The sequence below is a fragment of the Thalassophryne amazonica genome, chromosome 6 (genome assembly GCF_902500255.1).
Source record: "Thalassophryne amazonica chromosome 6, fThaAma1.1, whole genome shotgun sequence".
Taxonomy (NCBI): domain Eukaryota; kingdom Metazoa; phylum Chordata; class Actinopteri; order Batrachoidiformes; family Batrachoididae; genus Thalassophryne; species Thalassophryne amazonica.
The window spans coordinates 102,131,506-102,148,040 of NC_047108.1; the positions used below are offsets into that span (position 1 = coordinate 102,131,506).

Here is a 16,535-nt window from a genome sequence, read left to right on the forward strand (position 1 = left end):
CTCATCTCTGTGCTTGTTCTGTTAGACCTCAGTGCTGCTTTTGATACTGTTGACCATAAAATTTTATTACAGAGATTAGAGCATGCCATAGGTATTAAAGGCACTGCGCTGCGGTGGTTTGAATCATATTTATCTAATAGATTACAATTTGTTCATGTAAATGGGGAATCTTCTTCACAGACTAAGGTTAATTATGGAGTTCCACAAGGTTCTGTGCTAGGACCAATTTTATTCACTTTATACATGCTTCTCTTAGGCAGTATTATTAGACAGCATTGCTTAAATTTTCATTGTTACGCAGATGATACCCAGCTTTATCTATCCATGAAGCCAGAGGACACACACCAATTAGCTAAACTGCAGGATTGTCTTACAGACATAAAGACATGGATGACCTCTAATTTCCTGCTTTTAAACTCAGATAAAACTGAAGTTATTGTACTTGGCCCCACAAATCTTAGAAACATGGTGTCTAACCAGATCCTTACTCTGGATGGCATTACCCTGACCTCTAGTAATACTGTGAGAAATCTTGGAGTCATTTTTGATCAGGATATGTCATTCAAAGCGCATATTAAACAAATATGTAAGACTGCTTTTTTGCATTTACTCAATATCTCTAAAATTAGAAAGGTCTTGTCTCAGAGTGATGCTGAAAAACTAATTCATGCATTTATTTCCTCTAGGCTGGACTATTGTAATTCATTATTATCAGGTTGTCCTAAAAGTTCCCTGAAAAACCTTCAGTTAATTCAAAATTCTGCAGCTAGAGTACTGACGGGGACTAGAAGGAGAGAGCATATCTCACCCATATTGGCCTCTCTTCATTGGCTTCCTGTTAATTCTAGAATAGAATTTAAAATTCTTCTTCTTACTTATAAGGTTTTGAATAGTCAGGTCCCTTCTTATCTTAGGGACCTCATAGTACCATATCACCCCAATAGAGCGCTTCGCTCTCAGACTGCAGGCTTACTTGTAGTTCCTAGGGTTTGTAAGAGTAGAATGGGAGGCAGAGCCTTCAGCTTTCAGGCTCCTCTCCTGTGGAACCAGCTCCCAATTCGGATCAGGGAGACAGACACCCTCTGTACACCCATAATGCATTGAGTGTTTCTTTCTCTTTTTGCTCTGTATGCACCACTCTGCATTTAATCATTAGTGATTGATCTCTGCTCCCCTCCACAGCATGTCTTTTTCCCGGTTTTCTCCCTCAGCCCCAACCAGTCCCAGCAGAAGACTGCCCCTCCCTGAGCCTGGTTCTGCTGGAGGTTTCTTCCTGTTAAAAGGGAGTTTTTCCTTCCCACTGTTGCCAAGTGCTTGCTCACAGGGGGTCGTTTTGACCGTTGGGGTTTTTCCGTAATTATTGTATGGCTTTGCCTTACAATATAAAGCGCCTTGGGGCAACTGTTTGTTGTGATTTGGCGCTATATAAATGAAATTGATTTGATTTGATTATTGTCAGTAATCTGTTGTTGAGCTTGTGCAGGTAGCCTTTGATGGTCAGTGAAGGCTGAAGCCTTTTGCTCTGTGCATTACCAGGTTAAGCTGTTACCTGGTAGCAAGAACGTGCAAACCAAATCGGGTTCAAATTAAATGCACTTGGAGAAAACAAAGGAGCTGATATGGAAATCAGATACGTGTGTGTGTGTGTGTGTGTGTGTGTGTGTGTGTGTGTGTGTGTGTGTGTGTGTGTGTGTGTGTGTGTGTGTGTGTGTGTGTGAGAGAGAGAGAGAATGTGAAATACTGTGAACCTGAAAGTTTTATTTGCTTTACCCACACATTGTGCTGATAGCAGCTTACTACCACCTCTCCTGTCTGGACCTTCATGTCGGCACAATAAGCAATCTTCAGTTTAGGTACATTGTCCTTTGACAGAACACCGTCATTCCGATAAGGAAATGTAAAAAAGAACAGCGGTTTTCAGGGAGAACACAGTAACAGGTGAATGGTAAATGGACTGCATTTATATAGCGCTTTTCCATCTGCATCAGATGCTCAAAGTGCTTTACAAATAATGCCACACATTCACCCTGATGTGAGGGTGCTGCCATACAAGGTGCTCACTACACACAGGGAGCAACTACAGGATTAAGAACCTTGGCCAAGGGCCCTTAGTGATTTTCCCATCAGGCTGGGATTTGAACCGAGGATGCCCTGATCTCACACCCAACGCTTTAACCACTAGACCATCACCTCCCCAATATGACAATTAAAAACCCTGTAAATTCTCCGTTAGTGGCCTTGAGGTTATTTATATAGGCAGACGTGGCCAAAGGATCCTTGGTTTGAGTCCCTGTCAGACAGTGCATCAGATGTAAAAGCTCAGTAGAAATATGTACACAATTGGCTGGAAAATGTTTCAAGACAGCGGCATGCTTTTGGTGAGCAGGATGAAACCTGAAGAGTCATGGGGAAATGCATTAAAAATTAAATTATTGAAAATTATCACAGAAACTCATTGTGGAAGAACACTCAGAATAGTTCATTGAATAATTAAGTTGCTTATGATTGTGGAAGGTGTTTGTCAGAAAAACAAGAAATAGAAATTAATTCTAATAAGGGCTATTCTGTAATATGATTGATGCGCCGACTCCCATCAGCGCATGCTGTTAGACCTGAGACCTGCTTAGATCTCCAGTACCCTTGTAAAGTGTCAGTGTGGTGAGATGAAAGTAGAGTTTTGTCGTATTGGTGTATCTATGCTGTGACGTATCGCTGTTTATACTGTGGTCTAGACCAAATGATCCGTCTTAATGTAAAGCACTTAATCATGTTGGAAACATCTCCTTATACAAGAGTTCTGGAGATATTCAGACTAAAAAAGGTAGTTAAACCCCGTTCTCACTTTGAATATGCATCCTAGAAGGCCATGTTCTAAAACTGTGCCAAACTGGCATAGGCAACATTGGTGTTTCTAGAAAGCTCCAGGTGATGTTATGGCATGAATGACAAAGTTTCAGTTTCCACAGAAAGGCAAGTGATGACCAAAGTATGTCAAGGGTTACGAGTGAAAAAAGAAATCTAGAAAATTCCAACACAATTAAAGCAAGACTACAGCACAAGGACAGAATATTCTGGTTAATCATGGACACCCCCAGACCCTCTAAGTATGGGCGAGGTGTCAAACTGGGACCTTCTGCAGTGCATATCTGTGAAAGTGACATTAGGGCTTTACACAAATACATAACCTATAATTTCACTAGAGTACTCCTGTTCTTGTTCATGAATCTGCATGTTGATTTATATTGGATGCACACAGCTCCAGATGTACTTTGAGGAATGGGGCACCAGTGGCCTTGAACAGAGGATCTTCTGTTCTACACTAAACAAATAAAATTAGACTGTTCTAGGGAAGAAAACAGTTTTTACTCATCAAAAACTGACCTCAGAGACTCTTTCCAGAGGTGGGCACCCTCTTCAAATGGAATCCATGGCTGCCTCAGGAATTCCAAACATCTCTATCTGCTTTTGCGCCTGACATTTTCTCCACACTCATGTGAATTGAACAAGATAGGGGCTGGATACGACCAGATAATCAGGATTTAAATATACCAAACTCATATTTACAGTAAACCGTACCATGTGTAAGTTAAATTGAACTGTAACAGTTCTTATAAGCTGTGTAACAGTTCTGGTTTGAAACTGCTAAAATGACGTCGTACTGCACCTTTATCTTACTAATGTTTGAGTTGAGAGAGGGTTCTGTGTTGTCAGACCGCTGTCTCTCAGAGACCACCAGCAGACTGCTGCCATGTTATCATTCTTGCACAAAAGTGCAAGAGAAACTAAAGGTAGTGCTCAAACTGACATTAAGGTGGAATGTTGACATCTGCTGGAAAAGGATGTGCGCTTGCTGTTCTAATAAAAGGAGACGTATTCATAAAATATTGTAGAACTCCATTTCTGGCTTTTTTTTGTCTACACATAACATATAACTAATACGCATTTTAAAAAAAGTACTTTTATCACACTGTGCAATCAAAAGACGGTGTTCTCTTTGTAAATCACCATCTTAGAAAAAGTGCAGCTGCAGAAGAGCCTCGTATCCCCGTTAACAATCCCACAGCTGTAAATGCATCCAGGTGTTTCCACTAACAGTTCAAAATGTGAGCTCATCCTTTTATATGTGAACCTGGACAACTGCTGGCCAAGCCCTCAGGAGGACATCACTCAAATTTAATTAATTTGTAAAACGCAAAATCACAACACAGGTTGCCTCAAGGCGCTTCACAAGAGCCGGATCCAAAAGAGCAGACCCAACTCATTTGAGTGATCATCTCATCTGGCAACCACAACAATGTGAACAAAAAGCAAGACAAAATACAAAAGATATGATACAAGTGACAGCTATGAAAGTAGAATTGATTAACAAACAATAAAAGAAAGTTCAAACAATTAAATTAAGGGTTAAAAGTGCAAATCAATACCACAAAGTTAGTGTCAATTCCAATAAACAGAAAATAGAGAAGTTTTCCATCTGGAGTAAACATAGAAGCAGACTGTCTTATCACAGTTTGGCAAACTGTTTTTTAGGGCCCTGTCCCACTGGCGTTTAGGAGGATTTGCGTATGGATTGCGCACAAAATTAGCTCATATTCACTTAACATCCGCAATATCTGCGAAACATGCTTGTATGAGTTGGCTGACACCCACACACGTCGGCAATTATCTGCAGAGGCACGTTTGTCCGTTTCCAGGATGTTTGAGCCGCACAAAATTTTGGCTGCGGATGACATCCGCCTTACATACTCCATACATACACAATACATACTCAATCTATGCACTGTATATTCGCCGTCATCTGCTGATATCCGCAACTGACAGGGATTTGCGGCTTGGCAGCGGACTGGGACAGTGTGTGAAACGGATATTTTGCGTGCCCATCATGTCCACATCACAAACTAAAATAAGTTGTAGTGACTGCATACAGATTGGCCATGAATAAAGCGTTTTTATTACGTGTTCACAGCTGGATGCCGTTCTTTGTTCTGCCGGCTGTCACGCGCTCTGCGCTGGATGCTGCCTATATAAAATAATTATTTTGTGGCGGATTAATCATTTTATTCTGCAAATTGCCTGTTGAAAATGGCTCTAATTACCTCCTGATCACAGAGGAAACTGCAGCTGGGCAGTTCGTGCGCGCGAACGGCTAACAAGCTGTAAAAAGCATTTTGAGCCGTCTGACTTGTTTACATTGTCAAGGCTTGATAAAACAGTTGCGTGTTTTTTCCTTCTTGTCTGCAGCTGTTACAGTATTTATTCCTATGTTTATAACAGATTCAACTTCTTGTTATAATTGTTCAGACGAGCTGTGCTCTGATGTCATCTGCTGATGTCACCACTCGCCCTGTTCACTGCTTCTTTACTCCAATCAGCTTGTCCAAGTCCAGCAAATGCTCCAGAGCCTGTATTGTTGGTGTGAATAGTGATGCCGAAAGGAGCGAGTGCGCTTCTTTTATGACCACAATGCAGATGCCGTGCACGTGCAACATGTGCGCGATGCATTCATAATACTCAATTCATGCGCAATTAATCCTTTCTCCAGTGAGACAGGGCCCTTAAGAAAGGTGCTTTATAAGAAAAGCAGGGCTGTATGCTTAGCTTTTTCGCTAGGAGCACAGGTGCTCCTAAAAGGAAAAAATTTAGGCGCACAGATAAAGATTTAGGAGCACTGTGAAATTTCTTGATACAATTTTATTATTAATGCAAAGACACATACTGTACAGAGAGTACCTTTTCCACACACACATGCACATTTTATATTATTCTATTGTATTTATTTAATTGTTTTTTACTTCATTTTCTATCGTTATTTACATCATTGTTTTTGTCCATTTCATTACTTTTTGCTTTGTATTTCTTGTATTATTTTAATTTCCTTTTTTATCCTTCCCTTGAAGGGAAGGATAAAAAAGGAAATATTAAGTTGTAGACTCTTGTCGATTTGTACAGATGTGGGAATGGTTTTCTCTATGGGATACATTGGTCCCTCGTTTGTCGCAGGAGTTACATTCTAAAAATAGCCCGTGATAGGTGAATTCCGTGAAGTAGCCAGCGTTATTTTTTTTACAATTATTATAGATGTTTCAAGGCTGTAAAACCCCTCACTACACACATTTTCTCACTTTTCTCTCCTGTGTAAACACTCTCAAAGTTCAAACCTTAGTAGAAAAATAAGTCCAGTATTATAGAATGAAACCAAAGATCAAAACCTGTTTTCAGGCCCAAACATTTGTTTGAGAAATAAAAATAGAACGTTTTCCTATAAATAATTACAGACGGTTGCCCAGTTCCGGATCACCTTTTTTAAAGTCCCGCTATACGGAGCCATAATGCAACTGAATGTCCTTTAATTCTGTATTGTTGTATTGGGTATTTGGATGTTATTTAGCTGAAAACGTCTGGGTGGAGTAGCGCTTCTACTTAAAGTGTGAAGCCACATTATGTGTGGCGCAAACATTTGCCAGAAACGGATCACTTTTGCGTCACTTTGGGGTCATTCCTGGCATCTGGCTGGAGCCCTTCTAATGCAGAATGATACACACTGTGCCCGAGAATGTGTTTTGAACACAAAATGATAGAAATTATACTTATTAAATGAGAATTTACTTCGTTTTGAAAAGCGCTGTTATACGTTTTTACGAGCAAAAAATGAAGTGTGGAGGTGAGATTTCTCCCGAATTAAAAAGTAAAAGCCTCCACATTCATGCCCATTCGTGATGTTGAGATGAGCCCCAAAGTCCACATAACTCACAACTACAGACACGAAGCTGCTGCTTCAGTGATCCACAACCGGCAAATTTTCGTGTCAGAGATAAATGCGTGCAGCAATTAAACAGCAAGACATAACACACTGACATTTTCTACCCAAGTAAGTAAGTATTTTCCCACTCTGGAACCAAAAACACCGAATGGCTAACTCACCTTTGCTACGTTTTAGAGATCGTTACTTTAAAACTTGCTGGAATGAGTGAGTCAGAAAAAGCGTGCACACCGCAGACGCCGGGATGTTTTGATTCCTCTGCTGATCACAAGGATGGCTGGATTGTGGTCGTTTGTAGACAAAACATCAATCTTTCCATTGGTACCAAGTATTAGCTTATTCCTGCTGATTACGAGAAACGGTGGCACAAAAACTACAGCAGTGATCCGGAACTGGGCAAGTGACTGTGATGGCTTTTAGAACTAACAAATTTAATTTTAACGATCAACCTACGAGGTTGGACACAAAAGAAATTATTAATAGTGACTGACCAGTATTTCACAGTTCCTCTGATCGCGCCTCTTCATCGTGGCGCCGCGCCTTTTTCCACTGAGTCAAACCTCACTGCAGGTGGCTTTTTCCGAGTTAAAAACACAGTTATGGGTAGTTGTTGGCACTCTTTTTTCTTCTGGGCAAGAAGATTCTTATAAACAGACACGCAGAACACAATGCGCGTGCTCAACCTTCACGGTGTCGCGACCGGCTGCTTGATGAGGCCACGGAACACACTGTAAAAAAAAAAAAAAAGAATGCAAAATTGGACTAAAAAATCCACTTAACAGCGAGGTGAACCGCGTTATAGCAAGGGACCACTGTATACATATTTATTTTAGGAGCAAAATGCGAATGAAAGGGTTGAAATACATTCTCGCACACGTGTGCCCGTTTTATTTTTTTTCTCGCACAATCAAATTTTAGGCGCAATATGCGAGCAAAACGCTTGCACTGTACAGCCCTGAAAAGGCCCTGCAACCAGCTGACTGCTTCTTCGGAACACAAGCGTCCTAAATCCTGAGAACAGACGGCATGCCCAGGTACATATGGTGTAAGCAAATCAGGCAAATATGAGCATGCTAGTCCATGAAGAACTTTACATCTCAATAACAAATCCTTAAATTCAGACTTCGCATGAACAGGAAGCCAGTGAAGGGAGACCAGAAGTGGAGTAATGTGATCAAACGTTCTTCCCCAAGTTATGACTTTAGCAGCAGCATTCTGAACCAGCTGGAGACCCTTGATGCTCAAATGAGGCAAGTCAGAAAACAGAACATTGCAAAAGTCAATTCTAGAAGAAACAAATGCATGAATCGCTGTCCTCCATTGACAGCATAGGTCAAATCCTTGTGATATTAAAGAAAGCAAGCAATGTTTGTACCCTCTCCAATGTGCAGATGAAAGGGCAAGATAGGATCAAAAACTATACCTAATTTGTATTTTTTTTTTTATTACCTTTTTACCCATACATCCTGTATTAAACATAAATGGTCAAACTCAGCTGGGCTACCAATATGTAAACCTGGGTTTGATTCCCCACTACTTGTCTTTGTCCTTTGATGAGACACTTCATCTGCATTGTCCCATTCCCCCCAGCTGACTGGCCTTAGCTGGAGGAGTAACCTGCATTGGACTGGTGTCTCATCCACACTGCAGAATTTGGTGATAAGCAGTAGAACCAATAGGCCTCAGGACCTATATAGGTTTTCATATGTGAGAAATGTCTTTGGAAAATCTGGCATCACTTCCAAAATTCACTGTGAAAGTCTTCAATTACTATGACCTCCAAAATCTTGTACTCTTGAGCCATAATTTTAATTCAGCTGCACATATTTTTCCAACACAGTTGTTTTTATGCATCGTCTAGATGGAAAGTTGCCCATGCTTCTTTCCCACCTAGTTTTCAGCGTACACAGCGGTTATTAATGAGGCTGTATTTGTAGGGGACAGGGAGTGGCTAAGTGAAGGGGAACAACAATGGAAGATGAATGTATAAAGTATCATTTAGTTTCTTTGCACTTTAATATTGAACACAGTCTCCAATTTCCATGGGAGGAGTTTATCCTGCAGCTATTTACATTCTGCTTGTGAAATCTTAATAAATTCAATACTTACAAAGGGGATGTAACCCCACACGAGTGTTTAACATACAGGCATTTTTTTCCCCATGTGCCACACGTTAAATCTCAGGTTGTATGACAAATGAGGAACTCGCCAAAAGGCTCCATTTATTCCATTTGTCACTTTTCAAGTCTCGGTCTGTTCCCACTACAAAAGTCAGGCAGCGGGGTGCAGTTCAGATTTTAGTATCGGTCTGTGTGTTGTTTGGAGCGCAGCTTGTGTGGCTTTTAAAACTGCATGCAAATTAGTACTTGGTGTCATGAAGAAATATTCTGGACTAACTAGTTTGTGTTGGTAATAAAAAGGATGTACAGTTGTCACTGCAAATATTCTGGCATGTGTACCCCGTAATCTTTTACATAAAAAATAGTAACAAAAGAATATTTTGCAACACATTGTTGAAAGTAGACATTTTTGCAAGAAAGCGCAATATATTGCCTCCAATTCATCTGCGGTTTATGATTGTGCTCGTAAAGTGCTTTAAATTGACCGATGGAATACATAAGATCAGATAAGGAAAGAAAACCAAGGGTTCACGCCAGAGAAGAAATGCATTGTGGTTTTGCAAATGTTCCTAAAAATTCCATGTGGTGATTCGGGCTTGTGGTGAATGCTGATGTGAGGTCTGTGTGTTTGTTAAAATAAAGATTGATGCCTACAGTAACTGAGCAGGTACGCACAGGTACCTGCAGTTTATTGCTTTGCTCGTTAAACTCTGTCATTGCCTGTGCATGTGCAGGCGCCGAGTATTTCATGTGCTTTTGGTCATGTGGCTTAGAGCAAAGTATGTGGTCCGGATGCCCTAGGCTTTGTTTAGTAAATGTATCCTGAAATCCTCATTCACCACCACCAATGAAAAATACTTCCCAAACAGAGCTGCAACTAAAATGTTATTCAAAAGCAACAATCGGCAATATGATCGCAGATGAGGCAGAGTGAAGGCGATAGTTAACATAAAAAACAAAGTAGATAGTTAACATAAAAAAAAAAGTAGAGACAGAGTGACTGCACGGAGAGGGAAGGGGTGCAGCTCTTATCCTGTCTCTGCTTCCTTCCTCTGATCTCTAAAAAGAGGCAAAACATGCACACTAGGCTGCAGGAACAGAATGTTGATGTTGCTACTTATTAAATGTGCAGCACATTTGGAAGGGGACGGGGGTTCCTGTGATGCATTTTCTAATTAGCTTTCATAGATTAAATGTATACTGCAACATTTTTCAAACTTCTAAATACTAAGTCTGGCCCTGAACAGGTTTAACTTAATCGTGAGGCTAATGATGTCAAACTCTGAACAGGACTTCTGGGGGTTTTGCTTCTTTATCTATTTATCTATCCATCTATCTATCTGGAGGAATGTATATACAGTCTATGGGGAGGGGTGGGGGGGTACTATTTATTTATTTATTCATATATTTATTTCCTTCCTTCCATCCATGTCTAAGTTTCCAGCAACGTTCTGCAAACATCAGAGTCTGTATGAGCCACAGTATTGGGTCACAAAACATAATCCTGTACAGGATACTGGACATTCATTTGTTCCAGGCCTTTGGAAAAGATTATGCATGCACGCTGTCAAATGTGATGGATGGGTGAATGAGTCCGTCGCCTCCAGTTTGGCATGGCAACTAAAAAAAATATGAGGGTAAACATGAGTAAAGTTTGGTGAATATTGATACACCAGATCAATACAAAAAGCAATTTTGCTTTGCTTACATAATATACAGCAGCCCTGCCTACCACCTGATGAACACTGCCACCTGCTGGATGGTTGGTGGATGCTGGATGGATGATGGAAATTAGGAGCAGGTGTGGTTGCACTTAGAGGTAACTGGAGACGTCAGAAACAAACAACCTCGGGAACAGCAGTACAGATATGATCTTGATCTCGGAGCCACTACATTGTGGAACTGCTACAAAGCACAGCATGTTTTCTGAAGTGGACTTTAAGACAGGTTGAAGGTTACATGTTGCCACTAGTGCAGCCGGGTTAATAGTTATTTCTCCCAGTTCAGACACACATAAAATGGTGAAAATACATTTAAGGTAATGTGGTGATACACAAATATTGACTTTACTTTCAGTCATCATGGTAGTTTGGAAAAAAAAAATGTTTAGAAACCTATTCTGCTTGAAGCTCACCCCTGTGGGGTTCACAGTTTACTCTGTGCCAAAAGAAACTTCTGGTGCATTGTGGGAAATGCATGTTTTTATTTTATTTTTTTTTTCAGCAGGAGGAAGAAGATCCAGACCAAGGGCAGCCCTGTATGCGCTGTGGAGACAAATGCCCTGGCTTCCGTGTGCATGGCTGGAGGTATGACTCTTATTAAGTACAGTAGTACTTATTACGTCTGCAAAAAATGTTCCTTAAACTCGGGTCCTTAAATATTTGAACAGTGGCACACATTTATTTGTTAACTCCATTGGGCCATCATCCATAGAACTGCCATCAAGATTTGCCCGCAGTGCGTAGAATTTTACTGAAATGTACAAACAGTCTTTGGGGAACTGTCTGGTCATGGTAAGTTGGACTTTCTTATTGAATCACTGTGACCTCCCCCCTACCCCTCCATGAATGGCAAAAAAGAAGCATTTTTTCCGCACTGTAATTTATTGCAGAAAAATCTATCCAGTAACCTTTTCTCTAATTTTGCATTAAAATTATTTCAGGGTCTCCCTACAGGGAAGAAAATAATTCTGCATCTAGATTAATTGAATCAGTGTCAACTTTGACTTTCTGATTGAATCCCCCTTGGACCTCCAGAAGGGTAAACAATTTCAGACAAATGCATACAAATGATTTACTTAAATACATTTTCCCCTTATTTACTCAAAATGTCTTTTTCTTTGTCCAAAGTGCTTCAGGATCTTTTGACCTTATTTTTGTTATTTTGAATCTGTACACCACCACGATGAGATTGAGATGAAAAGTCAAAATGTGGTACTAGGGGAGCTACGACCACTACCTTTGCACTCCCCCCCAGGACTAAACCAAACCAACTTCTTTAGGTTCCTTAGATGACTCCAAAACATAGTCAGGATGTTCCCAAAAATAAAAACTGTCCTCAAGCCAGTTATCCAATATGGTGTCCAAGATAGCTGCCAAAATAGGGTTTTTTTTCCACTAAAACACCTTTAAACAACGTATAAACAACTTCCTACTAGGTATTTTAATGATAAGGGTCTATTGGTGGCCATTTTGGACGCCATTTTGAATCTTAAACCCATGAATGAATTTAGTTTAGGCATAAATGAGTTTGCTTTGACCTGCAATGGTCTTCCCATTGAATCTCTGTGATATTTAAGTTGTTTATATATTGTTTAAAGCTGTTTTAGTGAAAAACCCCATTTTGGTGGCCATCTTGGACGCCATCTTGGATAACTGGCTTGAGGCCAGTTTTTATTTTTGGGAACATTACATACACACACACACACACACGAACTGCAGTAAACATTTCAGTCCATGATTAGTATGAGTGTGACTGACATGAGCACTTCATACAGCAAATATAAACAAAAGACCAAAGCTGATACCCTACTGGGCATGACCAATCACTCAGCTGGTACCACTAATTAGATGAGACCAACTCACTCAGGTGAGTTCGCACCAAGTCACCATGTCAGACTGTTTTTACATTTATCTCAACTTAGGACTGTTTGTGGCTTTCTCATCCAGCCAATTTGGTGTGTGTGTGGGGGGGGGGGGGGGGGGGGGGGTGTATCTACTTTGCCATTGGCTCTAGTTTGCCTCCATCACTGACGCATCTAAAATTGGACTTTTTTGATGCCCCAAGTAGGCGCAGTTCCTCCACACAGTCTGGAGGAGGCCAAGGGGACCCTCATGTTTCACCTGGTTATAGCAGATGGATTACTTTGAGAGGCGTGGATGGACCAGTGGTGCTGTTCACAGTCCAAGACGGTGATAATGTGGTGGGTGCTGTGACACGCAGCACCAGCGAATCCTTCCAGGCCTGGCCTGCTTGTTAAAACACTTCTAATATCCTGTTTTTCATGAAAGATTAAGTTCGAGCCGTGTTTGCCCTCCCAGCCACATCATCCCTCCCTATTGCACCCTAATGAACATATTGTGCACAATTTACCTTTAAATTCAAAGTACAGTAATTATCAAGTGTAGCAAAGGTGACACTTAGTAAAACAAAGGGTTTAGATTCTTTAGATTTCAATATAGATGTTTGTATTCAAAACTACGACTGGTGATCACCAGGTTTAACAAAGTGAAATGAATGAAGTTGTGCTTTTTGCTTACGAGCATTGCCTTCACAGTCTGAGACTGGCACTGCAGCCGCTCAGCGATGAGAGAATAAAACAACAAGCACAGGAATGTGTGTAACCAAAAGAGTGTAATTTTATCTTTGCTTATTCAGTTCGGTTCTCTCTATTCAGCGCGAGACAAAAGCTTCGAAGTTGGGATGTAATCTAAAACACGTGTGCTGTTTTCCACCTCGGGCCACACTCTGCAGGACGAGCACAAGAACTCAGCGACTTCCATGGAGAATTATCAAAAGGCTTTTTTAATTGCACCAGCTGCAGGAGGACAGAGCTGCAGCGAGTGTTTGTGCAACAGGATGAAATCTGTCATTTAATCAAGTCTGGCAGCTGATGGAGGAGACCGAGTGATGCCGCTGGCAGAAAGTGACAAAGATTTATGGGGTCAGTTTTTAATAAGACCTCAGTGTCTGGTGCATTTGCATCTTCCTTAATTATGTATTTTGAGTCACACCTTCCTCGATGGAGAAGATCCACCAGGCGACTACAGGCTCAGCTGCTGCTGTTTGTTGAGGCAGAAGTGATCCATCTTCATCCAGTTTTTATTTCGGACTGAGCTCAAACCAAGTTGGGGGGCAGATGGTGCTTCTGCTGCCCAGCAGCGAGTGAATTGAGTTACTCATGACCCACAGGTCCCCGCCGCGCTTCAGGAGTGTTCAAAGTCACCATCACTGTTAAGTCTGGGTGGCCATGCGGCAATTACCCACTAATTTGTGGCAGAGCTGTAAGACGAGGCCCATCTGTTTCTTAGAAGCAGATCTGAAACACCCTCGTGTCATGTTTGAGTCATTGATTGTGACGGTGGGTATTTTGAGGATTCTTGAGGATCATTCTACGTGTGGTAGATATGATCATCCATCATTCTTGTTTTACTATCAGAGGTCAAAATATGGCCATTGGGTATTGCGAAGTGCTTGTGTCCGTCCATCCGTCTGTCCGTCTGTCTGTGCTCAGCATAAGTCCAGTCCTATTACTGCCAGAGTCTTCAGATTCACAGGGAGCATTCTTGGGACACAGACCTTGGACAGATTAAAAGATGGCTAACCTTGACCTGTTATAAGAGGTCAAAAGGTCACATTCTTTCCTATTTTTATGCGCATACAGCATTTTATTTTAGCATTGCGTTATATTTTATATTTGCCAAAACTGTAGTGCAGATCATGCGTTTGAAGTTTAAATGGTCTGCTTTTCCACAGCGCTTTTCCATGTGATGTGCAAAGCACTTTTCATTTACCTCACACCAGTGGTGGGCACAGCTAACCAAAAATTTAGCTTCGATAACCATTAATCAGATAACTGAAAACTTATCTTTTATGACGATAAACCTATAAACTGCTAAAAAATGTATCTTTATTACAGATAACAGATAATCGATAACTTTTAGTCTTGATTGGGACACGGCCACATCAGTTTACATTGTGGGCTTCTGATAAACCGGTTTCACTTTCAGCGCCGCAGGGGCTGCTGGGTAAATTCAAGGATCACAAACACAAAGAACACACGAAAAAAGGATTAAATAAAAAATACAACCCCAAACACTGTCATCATCTTTCAAAAGCAGTAAATCACAGTATTAGAAGTCCCAGTTTATCTCGTTATTAGATACACCGTCATTTACCAGCAAAAAGATGCTGCTTTTTTCACACGCTTTGAACCCTGCGGCTTAAAAAAACATCCATTACATCCATTAATGCATTGATTGGCAGAACAAAATACACATAGTAAATATGAATTCTTACCTGTTAGTTTCAGTGGGACTTATCTGAATAAATAATCCACATAAAAGCATCCTTTTTTAAAATCCAAAACCGTGTCTACACGTGAAGAAAAGTCCCTCCCTCTGTACACACAGCTGCGCTGTGAGAGCTCCTCTCCCCCACCGAGTCTTGGCTTTTAAATTACAGCCACTAAGAAATAAAATAATGTTAAAATTAGTCTTTGTTTTTGTGTCGAGTGGACAAGTCAGTGTAATGTCCAAAGTGAACCTGAACTACACTACCCACAATGCTCCCTGTGTCGATCACTTTTGCGCTTAATGATGATGTCATCAGCAAGCGACAAGCAGCCAGTCTGCTACAAACACACAACAGTTGGACTAAAATGTTTGATTTTAGGGTTTACAAATGTTTTTGACTGTTAAACTTTACCAGCAAAAAAATGTTATCGGACTGAAAGTTATCGGAACTAAATTTATCGGAAGATAATTGGTCCGATGATGGTTTTAAAACTTATCTGAAAAGCTAATCGGATAGCAAAAACATTAGCTTCGATAATTATCTGCTATTGGATTAGCTGAACTGTGCCCATCACTGCCATGTTGCTGCTGTGTAAGGCCCTCAACTGCACACATGTGGAAATTGAAGCCCTTGCCCAAGGGTCCTTTGATTTTCCTGTCTAACTAGGAGTCAGACCGAGTATCCTCCAGCCTGCCTCTCTAACCTCTAGACCTGCTCCTGAAGATCACCTGCCCTGCATGTTTTCTGTGTCTACCTGCTGCAACCACAAGTTTGGTGTTTCCTAGCTCTTGATTGGCTGATGGGAGCAGGGTTTGTGACCTTTGCTGTAGACCATCATCACCTTTATGTTTAAAAGTCATAAGGAGTCGTGGTTAAACACAAACCATAATAAGAGAAAGTTCAGGTGCCAAGACAAAAGCAGAGCGTCTCTGCTGGTAACTGGTCACAGTCACGTGAGTCAGTATGACTTAAGAGGTCTGTCACGACTGCACGAAACACGACAGTCACACTGTTTGTGTAATATATCCCAGCACAAACTTCGTTGCCATGCATGCCCATCTTGGTGACATAATAAGGCAAAAAACAAAACCTCACAGCGTTGCTCATCAGCGCAAAATCTGCTTCACTTTCTGCTGTGATTAGTAAATGCAAACGTCCATCTGCTCTGCATCCGTTACAGTATTCTCATCATAAGAGCAAAGATGGTGAGTTACTTCTTGGTGGTTGTTCACTTGGTCTCTAAGGTTTTAGAGTATCATCAAAGTCACTGAGAGGAAATTTTTGGTCTTAATTGAAGAAACATTGGCTGCTTGTTTGTCTTTCAAAGTTGATTTTAAACAAATGACATGAGCATTGAGTGTTTGTTTGTTTTGTAATGTGTGATTGTGTTCAGCCACCATTATTCAAACCCTCAGCACAGAGGAGGGTGGGACTCTGAGGGGCGCGCACTGAAAGAGATGCACAAACAGAGCAGTGACCACGTGGGGGTGGGAGGTCTTATAGAAGGTCTTGCTGTGACTCGAAGTAAACTAGCCAATAGGTGTAGTCGCCGGTGGGATGCAAACCTCTACAGTTTGTGTGGAAAACCAGACTGGGAAAACCAGACTGGATGTGACAGTGTGAACAAACCTTCATGGATT

At 41.0% G+C, this 16,535-nt stretch overlaps 1 protein-coding gene across 2 annotated transcripts in view; it reads left to right on the top strand.

Moving 5' to 3' along the window:
• The window catches only part of prickle3 (prickle homolog 3), a 53,263-nt gene that overhangs the window by 9,876 nt on the left and 26,852 nt on the right, over window positions 1–16,535 (top strand). For both annotated transcript variants that reach the window (XM_034172993.1, XM_034172994.1), the window contains exon 2: window positions 11,104–11,186. In XM_034172993.1, coding sequence (XP_034028884.1) covers window positions 11,104–11,186 — 83 coding nt within the window. The remainder of the gene's footprint in view (window positions 1–11,103; window positions 11,187–16,535) is intronic.